The sequence below is a fragment of the Hoplias malabaricus genome, chromosome 1, assembly GCF_029633855.1.
Source record: "Hoplias malabaricus isolate fHopMal1 chromosome 1, fHopMal1.hap1, whole genome shotgun sequence".
NCBI lineage: Eukaryota > Metazoa > Chordata > Actinopteri > Characiformes > Erythrinidae > Hoplias > Hoplias malabaricus.
The window spans coordinates 1,404,393-1,421,470 of NC_089800.1; the positions used below are offsets into that span (position 1 = coordinate 1,404,393).

The window sequence follows — 17,078 nt, forward strand, 5'->3', positions numbered from 1 at the left end:
AAAGCTTGTGTCTGCTGCTCACACCTGCGCTGGGGTGGACTCAGGGGCGATGAGGCGTCTGACTTGCCTGTCACTTTCATTTGTGACACACGGACTGAGGGTCCGAGCAACTTGCTCGACAGATGCAGCATCCACTTTTCCCGCTTCAGTGGCTCTGTCAAACCGGCCGTCCACTGTGATGTATTCCAGCCCACGGGAGCAGGCTGTAGAACCAGCACGAGCGGGATGAGGGGTCAGGAATGTACACTTGCTAGAGAAAGTTAGAAATCTGTTTACCATTTCTCATACAAATGACAGTAATATTGAATATTTAGCATTCTTCAAAAATGGTTTCTGAACGGCCCCTGGCTTGGCGTACGGTTCAGGAAAATACCTTTAATTGCTGGAGGGCTTTTCTGTCATGTGGAAAGTGTTTTTAAATGTAAAAATAAATATGTAAGGGTGCAGCAGGTAGTGTCTCTGTCACAGCTCCAGGGTCCTGGAGTGTGGTGTGTTCTCTCTGTGTCTGCGTGGGTTTCCTCCGGGTGACTGTCTGTGAGGAGTGTGGTGTGTTCTCTCTGTGTCTGCGTGGGTTTCCTCCGGGTGACTGTCTGTGAGGAGTGTGGTGTGTTCTCCCTGTGTCTGCGTGGGTTTCCTCCGGGTGACTGTCTGTGAGGAGTGTGGTGTGTTCTCCCTGTGTCTGCGTGGGTTTCCTCCGGGTGACTGTCTGTGAGGAGTGTGGTGTGTTCTCCCTGTGTCTGCGTGGGTATCCTCCGGGTGACTGTCTGTGAGGAGTGTGGTGTGTTCTCCCTGTGTCTGCGTGGGTTTCCTCCAGGTGCTCTGGTTTCCTCCCACAGTCCAAAAACACACATTGGTAGGTGGATTGGCGACTGAAAAAAGTGTCCGTAGGTGTGAGTCACCCGGAGGAAACCCACGCAGACACAGGGACAACACACATCCTAATTATTCTCTCACTTCTACTAACTGCCTCGGACATTTAAACACACACGGATTCAGGGAAAAGCTTCACAAAGCCAAAACACAAAGATCATCCAGAGGCAGGGGAAGACAAAGTAATATTTCCCAGGACATTGGAGCATTTCTTGTTGACAGTGTCATAAACCATGGAATGAGCAGGAGGGAAACTGGGAAGAGAACACAACCAAATCTGAGCCATAACACTGCGGCTGGAGTCATGAGGGCCTTTCGCCTTGGGAGGGATATACAAAATAAAACTATACTAACAGAGCACAGCCTGAAGAAAAAAAACACATTTAAAAAAGGAGGGGAAAAAACCCAAGGATTTTCACTGTACGCTTTGATGTCGCAGATCAGATTTTCCCTTAAAAATACCTCAGAATGCATTAAAGGAGGCTTGTACCCTGCAGGAAAAATCAGCCTTGTTCCGTCTCTGGCGAAAGGCAGCTTCCTTTATCCCCCCCCCCCCACACACACACACACAGCTGCATTGTTAGCATATGATATATATGCTGCATTGTTAGCATAAGCTAAACCTGTAGGAAAATAATGCTCCTTATATTACTAATATCCTGAATATGAGTCGAGTTAAAGGCGAATGTGAACAATTAAAGGAAATCATGAAACACACTTCAGACAAGGTTGGTCGGCCTTGATAAGGTTTAAACTTTCCGACGCCAAAACGTCTCTGAGGTAAACTGACTGCTCGAGACCGAGAGCCTCAGTAGTGATGTGTCGGTCGCGAACGAACCGGTTCAAAGAGTCGGCTCTTGAGTTTACAAGTGATTTTTTTATTAAGGTGTTTAAATAAAAATCCAGTTATTTATACAATTGAATGTGTGAGTGCAATCAGTGAGTTATTACAAGACAGCCATAAAAACAATTGGCCATTGCAACACTATTCATTATTTTTAATAATGAACAATAACATTTTGTCCGTATAGTCATGTAAAATGTAGGTAATATTGTTCTGTACCAGTGGAAATAAGTGGTAAAACAAACAGCCATTTAGGAGCCGAAAGAGCCGACTCTTTATGAAGAGCCGAGACAAACGAGTCGGCTCCCCAAAAAGAGCCGAAATTCCCATCACTAATACATTTATAATTAGGCTGGGACTGAAGCCCTGGGCCCCGGCCACAAGGGGCGCTGTTAGCGTGACAGGAAGCGGAATTAAATAAAAACCACTGGGGAAACATGACCAGGTTGATGCCAATTTTTCCTTTTAGATTATCCTTAGCTTTATAGGGATTTTACAAAACTGTCTCTAACATCACTTTTATGTTTTACAGTACTTTTTACAAAAGCTAGATAACGTCCCAAGAACGTGAGAATGAAGCACTGAGAGGAACCAAGCCTCAAAGGAAATACACTGAGAGGCAACAACGTGAAAAGACCATTGATAAGTGCACTCTCAGAACACAAAGGTACAGTACACGTACATTATTGGTCGGTCACTACAGGTACAATGTAAATGTACCTTTTAAATGGTACAACAGAGGTTTGTGTTCCCTAAAGATACTGTAATCTCCAGGTGCAAGGTGAATACTGTGTGAAATTTTGAAATCTACAATTACAATAAGGTACAATCACATTCCCTGTTTAGGCAAGGCAAGGCAAGGCAAGTTTATTTATAGAGCACCTTTCATACAGAAGCAATTCAAAGTGCTTTACAGAAAAAGAAATTACATTAAAAGCCAGAGTAAAATCATAAATTCCAATAAGACAATTACATAAAAAGAGTAAAATGATTAAAATGATTAAAACAATTTAAAATGACAATAAATGAAAAGAAATAAAAGAAATAAAATGCCGTTACAGAAAAGTGCAGAATATTTTAAACTGAGCTGTAAGCCTGCTCAAACAAGAGAGTTTTAAGTCTTGATTTAAATGTGTCTAACGTTGGGGCACTTCTAATATTCTCAGACAGCTGGTTCCATTTAAAAGTGGCATAGTAGCTAAATGCTGCCTCTCCATGTTTAGTTTTGACCCGAGGCAGGACTAACTGACTAGTTCCTAAAGATCTGAGATCTCTGCTCGGCTCATATCTCTGTAGCAGATCTGATAAATACGCTGGTCCTACCCCATTGAGACATTTATAAACCAGTAATAACACCTTAAAGTCTATTCTATAACAGACTGGTATCCAGTGTAAGGATTTGAGGATGGGGGTGATATGATCTCTTCTTTTGCTCCGAGTGAGAACTCTGGCAGCTGCATTTTGAATCAGCTGAAGCTGTTTAATGGTCTTTTTTGGAAGTCCAGCTAAGAGACCATTACAGTAATCAATCCTGCTAGAAATAAAAGCATGGATAAGTTTCTCTAGGTCTGGTTTAGTCAGAAAATCTCTAATCTTACTGATGTTCTTAAGATGGTAAAATGCTGATCTAGTAACCGCTTTAATATGAGACTAAAACTGAGATCTGAGTCCATTGATACACCAAGGTTGCGAGCCAGTTCTTTAGATTTGAGGGCTCTCGAGTCCAGATACGTAGCCAATCTTTGTCTCTCAGTGCTATTCCCAAATAGTATAATCTCAGTTTTATCTTTATTCAGCTGCAGAAAATTGTGTCCCATCCAGTTTGTGATGTGTTCAAGGCACTTGCTTAATAAGTCAACTGGGCCAGAGTCGTTTGGGGACAGGGCCATGTAAATCTGAGTATCATCTGCATAGCTGTGATAGGAACAGCCCATAGTCCAGTAGAATCTGGCCAAGAGGAAGCATATATAAATTAAATAAAAGTGGACCAAGAATAGAGCCCTGGGGGACACCACAGGTTACTGGCATGTTCTCTGAAATATTATTTTCTATTTCTACAAAGTAGTTCCTGCCTTCCAGGTAAGAAATGAACCACTTCAGGACTGTTCCTGAGAGTCCAACCCAGTTTGCGAGTCTATCTATAAGAATCTTATGGTCAATGGTATCAAAGGCAGCACTAAGGTCAAGAAGTAATAGAAGACATACCTTTCCAGCCTCTGTATTTAAGCGGATGTCATTAATTATTGTCAGTATTGCTGTATGTTTAAACATGCTGCCCTGTATGTTTAAACATACAGAATACGTGCCCTTGAGGGAACCACCACAGCGACAGAGTTCAGACACATGGAAGCACCACAGGAACCGAGACTCAAAAGGAGACTCCTTAATATTGGAGTTAGGAACACGAAAGGAACAAAAAAACAAACAAAAAATAGAGGCTGGCCTTTGATCGCAGTCAGGATGTGTGGGTTAATACTGGAGGAGATAAAGACGTGCAGCTTTGAAAGCAGTGATTTGTGCATGTCGGACCACTCCATATGCATTATTCACTCATAGGGTTTATGGCTCTTTTCGCCAGCTTCGCTGAGGCACTTTAAGCTCTGCTCTCCCCTAAGCCACATCTCATCGCTCTCTCTCCTCTCTCACATTCACTCAGCTGCTGCCGCAAACACGAGAGCGCACTAACCGCCCTAACAAGGAGGACAGGGGCCCAGTGCTTTAATGCATTAAACTGGGCTTCCTCACTCCTGATTCCTCTGAAGAAACACTGGGTTGTGGGTTTTATCTTCGAGACATGCACACGGTTGGACTCAAATATTCCTCAGAAAATCAATTTCCTCAATTATGAGGTCTCGCACAGCTCCGGGGAAATGGCATAAATGGCCTGAATTTGTGGTAGATGCTCTTCAGGGTTTGGAGGAGCGATAAAACAAGTGCACAAGCAGGAAATTATACGGGAAACTGATGTATCAAGCTGAGACAGTTGTGCCGAGGTCATTAATGGTGAATGAACTATGACTGATATTACCACAGGGTGCAGCTGCAGCTTACAGGCATAATTCAGACTAGTGTTTTAATGTTTGTGGTGGTTAGAACACAGTTTATGTAACATCCCTTTTAAGCCACACTAGATATGACTGGGTGTTTTTATCCTGGGCTGACCCTACAGCAGCAGTGTTATTCACTTTTATGGCTTCAAATGGGGAAGAAGGGAGGGTATCGTTTCCTACCTTCATAGTGCAGTTTCTGCAGGGGGAGCCCAGAGGTCAGTGATGTCACAATGAGTTTGAAAACAGGACCAAGTGTTGCTTTAAAGTCAACTTGACAAGATAATACTATAATACAAGATAATACAAGATTACAGTCTCGTTCTTTGTTTATTGACCCAAACATAATGAGTGTTGGACACAGGGAGACACAGGGAGAACACACCACACTCCTCACAGACAGTCACCCGGAGGAAACCCACGCAGACACAGGGAGAACACACCACACTCCTCACAGACAGTCACCTGGAGGAAACCCACGCAGACACAGGGAGAACACACCACACTCCTCACAGACAGTCACCCGGAGGAAACCCACGCAGACACAGGGAGAACACACCACACTCCTCACAGACAGTCACCCGGAGGAAACCCACGCAGACACAGGGAGAACACACCACACTCCTCACAGACAGTCACCCGGAGGAAACCCACGCAGACACAGGGAGAACACACCACACTCCTCACAGTCACCCGGAGGAAACCCACGCAGACACAGAGAGAAAACACCACACTCCTCACAGACAGTCACCCGGAGGAAACCCACGCAGACACAGGGAGAACACACCACACTCCTCACAGTCACCCGGAGGAAACCCACGCAGACACAGAGAGAAAACACCACACTCCTCACAGACAGTCACCCGGAGCGGGAATCGAACCCACAACCTCTAGGCCCCTGGAGCTGTGTGACTGCAACACTACCTGCTGCACCACCGTGCCCGATTAAAATAATATTAAACGATAATATCATGTTCGTACGCATTGATTTGGAGTCAATTGCTGATATTCACAAGTGCATGGATGGAAAAGACAGTGTGGCTCATCTGGCCCAACATTTTAGCTATACACACTGTAAACAATTTCTTGTAAATTTTACAGTAAAATACTGGCAGCAGAGTTCCCAGCCGTTTACCGTATTTTTACAGGAACACTACTGTATTTCAAATTTACAGCATATTACTGTAATTGAATAATACAGTGATTTACAGTAAAATAGTGTAGCAGACTCGCTGCAAATTTACAGCAATTTTTTAAAAGCCTGAGTTAAATATATTGTACCTCAGAAGAAGCACCTGAAACATGTCATATTCCCCAAGTTTGCAGATGACCCTGACTTTGAGTAATCCTCATTCTCCAGGGTTTAGAGCAGGAGTGGGAGACTCTGGGCCTGGAGGGATAGACTCCTGCACCTTACCCCGATTCACCACGTCAGCTAATCACCAAGGCGATGTGTTTAGAGTCAGGGAATCAGTAAACTGCAGGCCTCCAGCCCTTTGTTACCCACTCCTGGCTTGAGCGTGAAATGAGGTGTAGGCTCTTTGGGGAAGGGTAAATCCAAGGTGTCTAGCAGGGGCTCAAAATGTTTTTAAAGAGCATCCACGAGTTCAGACACACTGCTGTCTGGGTGGTGACCCTGCTTCCTGCATAAAGAAGTGCTGTGCCCATCCAGGGCAGCAGCAAAAGAGTCTGAATAAAAGAGCAACCACAAGTGTGTCCTCCATTTGGCTCTCGTAAGGACGTCTTTTAAAGAAGACTTTCAAACGTAACCTTCGGAGGAGTCCGCGGTCGCAGTGAGGGGGAGGAATAAAGAAGCACGAGATTCGGTCGTTTCTTTTTTGCTGGTGTTCCTCTTAAGCACAGTGTGGATGGATCACCAGAAAAGTGAAGTCAAACTTGTTAGAAAATCAGTCCCAGGCATTCGTAGGTTAAAAGATATCCCAGCAGCTCTCAGTCAGTTCAGAGACGAGGCGTTATCTGCTCTTTTGGGCGCCCAAACGTCTTCTCGCTGCTCTGTGTCTAAGACCCAGATACGTAGTGTGATAAAGAGAATGAATTACCCACAGCCAAAGCTGCAATTACCTCTCTAATCCCTATTTTTCAAACCCTGGAGGACAATAAGGTGTCTTTCCTAAGACAAATGCTGAGTCGTGTCCACGGGGAAATGGACTGAAACCTGTTTATATTAAAATGCTTTAATAAATAATAGATTCGCATTGGCTTTTTAGTCGCCTCCTTTAATAAGGTACAAAATACTAAGTCTGTGTCCTGCCTGTGTGACCCACTGGGAGTGCAGTTCTCTCAAAATACATTGAGGAAAGGCCACCCCCTGTCTGACAGAGTTGCGTTTCACTTTACCAAACCCAAACCCAGTGTGTATTTGAGCGCATCAAGGAGCTGCTGAAGTTAGCGAGGATAGAGACCCACTTTTAAAGGTGTGCTCCACATCTTTTATATACTTCAATGTGTTTGCAATGCACGTTTGAAATTAAAAACCAGCTGTATAATTAAAAAGATACAGAATCACTCACACAGTGTTAATTTAAAAATGCTAACCACGTGGGAGGGAATATGAAGCAGTGCCTCAAACAGCCATCCATCAGAATTCATTATTTCCATTCATCACTGGTTAAAACACCATCATCAAACAAGCTACATGTAGAAGAGGCAGAAGTGTACGCTGTGAGACGAGGCCCTCTACTGGCGACAGTGAATTTATCGGATATTCTTTTGCATTTTTTAAAAGGGCTGAGATGTAGTTTAACGTTGATGCGCCACACACATGAAAGACCTGGCAGCACACTTTACTTTAAATTAAAATCTTTATTGTTTTTTTTGTTCCTATTCAAAAAAACAAACAAGTATCTTTCTTTACAATTAATCAAGGTCCTTAACACTATTTATATGAAGCTACAAGCGAAATGAACCTAAAGCAGGCCTTTTAGCAGGCCGTTCGTAGAATATTAAACACAGAACCATATCTACACGTTGTCGGCTCCTACAGCCGCTCATCTGTGGTCGGATTCATTTAAGACTTCGTAGCATCCTGTGATACCAGAGAACGGCAGGCTCTCTGCAGACGTTGTGAATGCTGTAGGACTGCCCTGAAAAAAAAAAAAGAATAAAAGTATTAAAAACCTTATTAAACATGATGCAATATTATTATGTTTTTTTTCCTTCCCCACAGACACTTGGATTAATTTTCTTACCACAAGGCGCTATAAATGTTTGCCCCGAGTTGTAGACGGTCCTGACACCATCGACTTCCACTCGCACACAACTGGACACTACGTTAAATATCTGAAAGAAACATTAAAGGCAAAAGTATGATGAGGTGCATTAAGACAACAACGTTATTATAAAGTTTCTTTATTGGCTGCTACTAAAGATGAAGCACAAGATTTTAATGATTTGTTTCATTCTGTTTTTAATCCCCAAATGAATGCAGTGTGATTTATTTATTTTTGTCATCCATATTGTCCTCAGAACAGACTGTCACCACTTCACATTAAGGATTTCACTCTGCATCCGTTTCAAACCCCTGTTGTGTTTTTTGAAGCGTTCTTTATCTGTAAGCGCTTATCCAGTTCAGGGTCGCGGTGGGTCCAGAGCCTACCTGGAATCATTGGGCACAAGACAGGGATACACCCTGGAGGGGGCGCCAGTCCTTCACAGGGCAACACACACACATTCACTCACACACTCACACCTACGGACACTTTTGAGTCGTCAATCCACCTACCAACGTGTGTTTTTGGACTGTGGGAGGAAACCGGAGCACCCAGAGGAAACCCATGCAGACACAGAGAGAACACACCACACTCCTCACAGACAGTCACCCGGAGGAAACCCACGCAGACACATGGAGAACACACCACACTCCTCACAGACAGTCACCCGGAGGAAACCCACGCAGACACAGAGAGAACACACCACACTCCTCACAGACAGTCACCCGGAGGAAACCCACGCAGACACAGGGAGAACACACCACACTCCTCACAGACAGTCACCCGGAGGAAACCCACGCAGACACAGGGAGAACACACCACACTCCTCACAGACAGTCACCCGGAGGAAACCCACGCAGACACAGAGAGAACACACCACACTCCTCACAGACAGTCACCCGGAGCGGGAATCGAACCCACAATCATCCAGGTCCCTGGAGCTATGTGACACTACCTGCTGCGCCACCGTGCTGCCCCCGTTCTTGAACAGCTCTGTCTAAACAGAACATATGAACAGATAAAGCATCGAGGAAGAAGTAAGCTTCACTCACCGTCACTGCATGAAGGTCCACGTGTGGAGGTTTTTTCATGTACGAGCCCAACAAAATCTTGCCGTTTAAGTAGGAGCTGGTCTGAAGGTCAATCGTGTGTCCCATAGCTCTTCCAGCATGAGAGTACCAATGGAAATCATCTGGGCTAATCACACTGAATACTTCGCCATCTAGTGGGAAAGAGTTAATATTATCAAGCATACATCAAGTAACTGTATCTTACAGAGTTCATTTTGAGGCACTTCATAAGTTCAGCAACCTTTTGTAGAGGAGGGCCATAGGTGAGCAAACCACACAGAGAGGTTATCCCAGTCTTCCGTCTCTAGGACAATGGGCCGCAGCGGAGGTCCGCACAGATCGCAGTCCGACAGTACACGAGGCACTGGTTGTTGGTTAGAAATGAACCTCGGTAAGTCTGAAATCAGAGCACCAGCTTAGGGCTGAAGATCTCACAGCGTAGATGAAACATTTCTCGAATAAAGTTGCAGTTGTCATCGACCACTTACCGCAATCCTCATGCTCTTCGAATCTCTCCAGCTCGATCATCGATGAGGGGCCACTTTTGAAGAAGATGTCACTGAATGGAACAGAAAAACAGTCATTTCAGAGGCCAAATTCATATTTCTTTATATATGAAATAACGTGGGAGCTGGGTATGCACTAATATGGGAATTGCGGAGGTCCGAGTTTTGCTTAAACCTTGTGAAATCTAAACGTCTGCTAAAACGTCTGAGTTAATTCCGATATCTTTGTGCATACCTAGAGAAATCACTGTGTTTTGAACTCACTACTCAGACACTCTGTTGGATCCGGCCGATATCCTCACACCTGTCTTACTGGCAGCAAGCGGCTCGACAGAAACGGCACTCGTACAAGCCTCAAAGACGTCCTGGCTGCTTCCATGCTGTTGATCGCTGTCGATGTTCTTACTCGAGTGCTCCGACTGATCTTCAAGAGAGTGAAGCAAGGTTCTTCTGCCCTTTTTACTGTTCTTTTCACCCCTCCCTCTGGAGGTCCCAGGTCTTAAAGACCCTAATATGGCATCAAACGAGGCTCTAGAACTTTTGAGAGTCTTTGACGTCTGGATCGTGTTTAATTTATTTTTATTATTTGCATGACCGTTTGTCTTTTGTGACCTGATAACACCGGCGGCGTCATCAGACCGCACCTTCCTAGGAGGTGGTGCAGCCTGGGTTTTAGTCTTTTGTGGAGAAGAGCAAGATCTCTCATCACATCCATGAGACTGAGGCACCTCCCACCAGTTGCTGATGGGTTTTCTTATGCGTTTCTGTGGAAGATGTGCTGGTATCTGGGGTTCAGATGGAGTACGTTTCTGAGCAGATCCACACTGACTGCCTCGTGAGTAGATCTTATTAAACACCTTGTGGTTACCTGTTAGAAGACATCAAATAGGAAATTCACTTCATATTTAAATGCACAAATACTGTTTCTGTATTTAACACTCAACTTATAAAATGTGTCTTATGCAAATGTTTTCCAAAATGTTAATTTAAATAAACGTGTATTAGACTTAAATAAATCTGTATAAGTTACACGTGACTTATTTAAGCTTTCCCTGTAGAAGATGTGTTCATTTTCACTCAGAATATCAAAGCAAAAAATGCAAACAGTTCACCTGGAGTAAGGATGTGCTGCTGAGGAGGAGGACTGCATGCTGCTGGACTGAACTGTTCAGCTTCCTCATGCACTGCCAGATTCTCTCCAACAACTGGCGTCTTTGACTGAGGTTCACACCGTTTTAGAGCTGCTGACTTTGGTTTCTGTCTGCTGTCTGCCATCTTGGGGCCTTTCTGGTCACCTGTAGAACAAGACTTAGGCTTTTTGGCCACCTTCTGAACAGTCGCAGCCTTGTTTGGTTCACTCTGACTCTCCTGTTCTTCACTCAGTGCTGCTGCTTTTTTCCTCTTCAATTTCCTATTAAATTTTAGCTCATGCAAAGACTGCTGAACAGTCGCTTCTTGATCCTGTGTGTTCCCCTCATTTTGGGTTTCACTGCTTAGCCACCATTCACCGGGTGGTTTCCTCCTTCTTTTGCTGTACACAGGACCCTCTTCAGAAACATCAGCCGACTTTATACAGCCGTCTGCTTGTGTTTTCTGTACTTTCTTGGCCTTTACTGGCGGGTTTGAAATACTCTTCTTTGTTGTGGGCTGCTTTTTGGTTTTCTTAACTGGAACACACAAAAAAACAACAACATTGTAATTATTCATTCATTCATTATCTGTAACCCTTATCCAGTTCGGGGTCGCGGTGGGTCCAGAGCCTACCTGGAATCATTGGGCACAAGGCAGGAATACACCCTGGAGGGGGCGCCAGTCCTTCACAGGGAAACACATATTCACTCACACCTACGGACACTTTTGAGTCGCCAATCCACCTGCAACGTGTTTTTTTGGACTGTGGGAGGAAACCGGAGCACCCGGAGGAAACCCACGCGGACACAGGGAGAACACATCAAGCTCGAAGCGGGAATCGAACCCATAACCTCCAGGCCACATTGTAATTATATGTCATTCTTTTCACGTAATCTTACAAGAAATTATACTACGTTTTTAGTAGAACTTGCTAATTTCAGCCTGTTAGAAATCATACCTTAAACAAAATATGGTCAATAAACTGATTAAGGCACTGACCTGCAGCAGAACGTTCTATGTCTGTTTTTTCCGTGGGCTTCGGGGGACGCTCCGTGTCGCTGTGGCGCTCTGCTTCTTCAGGCACTTGTTTGTTCTTCACTGTGGCTTTGTCAACACCCTGCCTGTTTGGTTTCGTTGAACTCTCAGGCCCAGCTGCTTGAACAGTAGATTTTACTTTGTTGGGGTCCTTCTTCACGTTTGACGCAGGATTTTTTGCATTGTTGGTGTCACCTTTTAATTTGGCTGCTTTCTTCATTTTAGATGCAGGCTTCTCACTTGGCATTTGGACCTGTATTTCATCATTCCCATCTTTCTCATCGGATGTTTCGCTGCTTTTGCTCCGTTTACCTGTATTTACAAACAAACTTTAATGAAAAACACTCACACGAAACAGATGTCAGCTCCTTAAACAATTGCACGAGCCTCTTGTAATGCAATAACAAAATACTAAAAATATTTGATTCGGCCATACCAGGTAAATCAGAGTCTTGACTGGCCCCTGGAGGAGAAGAGGGGGCACAAATTCCAACGACTTCTTCCGCTTCAAGTAAAGGCCCCAACCTTTCCTCTGCAGCTGCCTGAGTTACAGTGTCTTTTGCACCCATATTTTGCGTCTTTCCACGCATAGTCTTTGCTTTCTTTGTTTTTGCAGCATCAGATTCATCTCCGTGTTTATTTTTATCTTCTGCCAGCTTTGACTGAGCTTTTCCATCCAGAGTTGTCATCGTCTCACTGTCTGGCTTTGCGGAAACACCTTCATGTTTACGTTTTTCTTTATGAGCAGTAGTCTTCTTTGGAATCGTAAATAAAATGGGGGAATCATCTTCTAGTATCAAGAAGTCATCATCCAGCTCCACAGGAGAATGGGCAGGAGATTGTTTACTTGCTTCTTGCTTCCTGAAACGAATCCATAAAACGTCTTTTAAATTACCTTGCATAATCAGAAAACAAATACACAAAACCACTTTTGGACTGTGGGAGGAAACCGGAGCACCCGGAGGAAACCCACGCAGACACAGAGAACACACCACACTCCTCACAGACAGTCACCCGGAGGAAACCCACGCAGACACAGGGAGAACACACCAACTCCTCACAGTCACCCGGAGGAAACCCACGCAGACACAGGGAGAACACACCACGCTCCTCACAGACAGTCACCCGGAGGAAACCCACGCAGACACAGGGAGAACACACCACGCTCCTCACAGACAGTCACCCGGAGGAAACCCACGCAGACACAAGGAGAACACACCACGCTCCTCACAGACAGTCACCCGGAGGAAACCCACGCAGACACAGGGAGAACACACCACGCTCCTCACAGACAGTCACCCGGAGGAAACCCACGCAGACACAAGGAGAACACACCACGCTCCTCACAGACAGTCACCCGGAGGAAACCCACGCAGACACAGGGAGAACACACCACGCTCCTCACAGACAGTCACCCGGAGGAAACCCACGCAGACACAGGGAGAACACACCACGCTCCTCACAGACAGTCACCCGGAGGAAACCCACGCAGACACAGAGAGAACACACCACGCTCCTCACAGACAGTCACCCGGAGGAAACCCACGCAGACACAGGGAGAACACACCACGCTCCTCACAGACAGTCACCCGGAGGAAACCCACGCAGACACAGGGAGAACACACCACGCTCCTCACAGACAGTCACCCGGAGGAAACCCACGCAGACACAGGGAGAACACACCACGCTCCTCACAGACAGTCACCCGGAGGAAACCCACGCAGACACAAGGAGAACACACCACGCTCCTCACAGACAGTCACCCGGAGGAAACCCATGCAGACACAAGGAGAACACACCACGCTCCTCACAGAGAGGCCCCCGGAGCTGTGTGACTGCGACACCGTGCCGCCCCGATTTATGTCCAATCACTAGAATTTCTACATGAACTTTAAATGTACAGAAAATACATAATGTATACAAACTGCATTCGGCAGTGCACAAACATGCACTTAAACAAATATTTAGGAAAGATTCAAGCTCAGCGTCAACTGACCGAGTTTTTGGCTGCAAAACATTTTTAAGCTTTTGCCAGAAAGATGATTCTCTGACTTCCACGTCTAACTTCTCCTCGGATACATGGTTCTTAGGCTGTTCGTTCGGAAGCGATTCGGGGGCGTTGTTTTGAACCGAAACAGATAGTGACACACTTGGGCTCATCTCCCTAAAAAGAAAAAGTAAAAAAATAAGAACATTATAAATATAATATTAACTAACATATAATAACCGTGTTTAAAAGAGCTCCACAAAAATGAATTACGGTTGTGGCTCTTCGCTTGTTTCTGGTGCTGAGGTCTGACACACTTCAGTCGGTGCAACTGGAGAATCAACAGGTAAGCATCTGAAATATAATAAAAATCACAGTTTAAGTCTGGGAACTCTAAAATATGGAAACATATGACATTACATAAAGAAATAAGAATGTATTATAAAACCTAGTTAACCTTTTTAAAGAAACAACAGGATGTCTAATGGGTTTTACAAACTCCAGCCGAGCTGGGGGTGAGGCCAGTGATTCACTGTCTCTATCAAACAAAGACATTGTGCACAACATTATTAGCATAAAATATCTTTTAATTAGCTGCTATTAAGAGATCCACATAAAAGTCACACCCTTCTTCTTTCGAGATCTCTTTAGGGGACTCGGATCGCTGATCATCTGCCGTCTTTCTCAGGTCACCCCAAATAGGTTCTTCATCGTTTACACCAAAGAGTGTAGGGGACAGGTTCTGTCTTTCTGTGTCCCCTACTCCATCTCCAGCCGGGACCAGGTCGATGGGGCTGGACGTCTTAATGGGAGCAATCTCATTAAAAGGGCTCTCTGGTGGAAAAAGAAGATATGGAGGAAATGTTTACACCAGTATATCACTAGAGAAAAGACTTCAGCCCCAGAATCTGCTCCCAACAGATTCTAAAGACTAGCGTTTTATGTATTTACCATTTAAATGATCTTCCTGTATGTCGTATTCGTGTGTCAAAACCTCTCCTCCCTGGGGACAAAACACTTAATTAATGAATTAACAAGATCTCAATGAAGATATTCTGTTTTTCATTAATTAAATCTGTAAACCAACAAAGCCCACAGAATGAAAATTAGCACTACGCTAAAACTAAATTATGAACTCGTTGTTTAATTCTTAAGAACTATACTCAAAGGTCTCGCAAGTCTTCAGATTAACATCAGTGTGAACGTTCAGTAAACTGGTTTTGTAAGAAATTGAGTATTGTTTCAAGAGCTTGACCTCTGGTTCAAACTGTGAGGTCCTTTTAAGATCTGGCAGGTTAACCTCTCTCCCCTGCTCAATAATCTCGAGCTCAGGCGGTGATGAGAGCTCAGGTGATGGTGATTCAGGCACAGAATCTAAGAAACAAAATTAAAGTGTGTATCAGTGTTAACACAAGTATATACCGCACAAAGAACTGCAACCGTGGTATCGTAAGTAAATTAAAAGCTTACCCATATCATCAAAGATATTATCGATGTCTTTCAATGTGAAGTATTCTTTGATCTTCAGTGAACATGTAGATCTGGAAAAGAATGAGCCAAGATGTCAAAATATTTTTCTGGCCGGAACGTCAGGTTGTTAAAGATGTATTAAGGGCTGTGAAATGTATTTTCAATGTCATTAAACAGCAGTACAATTAAATCTGAACTCTGTATATATCTGGACCCATCTGTGGCAGGGAAAATGTACATAACTCATTAGGGACAGTGAACACAGCTGTGGATACAGAGAGAGGAGAAAATGCTATTCGTTTATTCCCTATGCCCATTTCTGCTGCTGGTGTAGGGGATAAAACCCAGCAAAACCTTCTTCTCTAAACTCTATGTCATTGTCATATTTTATTTACAAACTCTTCCTATAAAATGATCACATTGGGCCTTTTTTGAACCACCTTTGTGATCATGGTATAGTCCCTTTCAGCAAATACTATATAAATAATACAAATTATGATAATAATGAACCTCTTGCTTATTTCATTATTACATCAGACTTACATCTGTTTTCTTCTTTGCAGAAATTGAAAAGAAAAATATTAATAAACTATTTAAATACACATTGGTTTTGTCATTCAACATATGCACTGTGTCCTGCAGATTCTACTACAGAGTTAGCATTTATATAGATTTATGTATTAAAACATTCCCCTTGACATCTAAACACGTCCACACCCAAACAGGACGAGTCCTCTGTGTTTTTACTACTCACTTGTCCTCTGTTGGGAAGTAACGGAGCTTCTTCTTTGCTCTCCCCTAAAGACATGAAGAGTTCAAGTGACATTTTAATCATAATATAACTGCACACAAATGAGTCTCGACACAAAATACTGTAAATCAAGCAGTAACCTGCCATGTACTGTATATCTATGGAGTATTCCTTAAAGAATGGTTGTCACTGAGTGACATTTCTATTGAACAACCCTGAAAACTGGGCTAAAGTTACCTAGCTTTGTGGAATAACGGTAGTTCCCTAATTAATCAACATTTCATCCTAAATGAAAGTTACTGATGTGTGTGCTGTTTAACAGCTTCTATTCTTCAAGCTAAGTTTTACACCTTTACTGGAACCTAGCAAAGAGGATTTTATTGCAGTAGTTTTGAACATATCCTATTTTTCCACCTTAAATAGTGCAGCAGTATCTACAATTTTCTGAAAAAACGTCAGGAATGGGCACCTTTTTATTTGTTAATTAATGGAAACAATGTCTGAATGTTCTACTTTCCACCTTAAATAACGTCGCAGTAACATTGCGTTTAAGGTGGAACGGATAACGCAACAAATAACCTCTTGGGTTTGGAGCTAAATTCAATAAAATATACTCGAGTCAACAAATGAATGTAAATCTTCTTACCAAATTCATCATATTGCCGTCCATTCCGGGAGAAAGGGAGAAAACGGAAAGAATAAAAACAGCAGTTATAGCTTAGCTTAGCTAAGCTAAACATTCATTCAGTAGGGCTTTAGCGCTAGCACTAGCTGAAAATCCCGAGTCGGTCCGCCACTTTTTAAACTGCGAAAATTCACAAACGTTAACATTACAGGAGCGGAGATGAACAAAGCACAACCGTTTTGTGCTGAAAAAAATACAAAGGTGTGTTAAAGAGTGTTTAATTGGGGATTACACTACGTTAATTAAACCTTAAACATTTTTCTATCCCGCCGCAAAACAACAACATCAACAAAACAAACTCTCCCGCCCTTCGACCGTCTCCTCTTCGACGCTATTGGTTCGTTCGTATGTACCTCATAGACATCACCACCATCTAGTGCACGGTTATAGAATTTAGGGTTGACAACTTTCTGAAACCAAAACAATGAATGCAGAGGCCGGGGGACCAGTAG

General features: G+C 43.7%; 1 protein-coding gene across 2 annotated transcripts; it reads right to left on the minus strand.

Annotated features, from left to right (window-relative positions):
* Window positions 1-7,604: 7,604 nt before the first annotated feature.
* On the minus strand, window positions 7,605-16,954 carry si:ch211-161h7.4 (muscle M-line assembly protein unc-89). 2 transcript variants are annotated; one of them, XM_066660416.1, is made up of 18 exons: window positions 16,588-16,954; window positions 15,945-15,988; window positions 15,191-15,261; window positions 14,976-15,094; window positions 14,672-14,723; window positions 14,347-14,554; window positions 14,178-14,258; window positions 13,994-14,074; window positions 13,730-13,897; window positions 12,170-12,594; window positions 11,698-12,045; window positions 10,680-11,234; window positions 9,832-10,435; window positions 9,550-9,620; window positions 9,303-9,458; window positions 9,044-9,213; window positions 7,971-8,061; window positions 7,605-7,865 (listed from the first exon to the last, which is right to left on the minus strand). In XM_066660416.1, the coding sequence occupies exons 1-18, from the start codon at window positions 16,609-16,611 to the stop codon at window positions 7,786-7,788; spliced, it is 3,348 nt and encodes a 1,115-aa protein (XP_066516513.1). In that variant the 5' UTR covers window positions 16,612-16,954; the 3' UTR covers window positions 7,605-7,785. The 2 variants fall into 2 exon arrangements, with proteins under 2 accessions (XP_066516513.1, XP_066516519.1); XM_066660422.1 differs by lacking the exon at window positions 14,178-14,258 and having other exon boundaries at window positions 16,588-16,953.
* Between the last annotated feature and the right edge of the window lie 124 nt (window positions 16,955-17,078).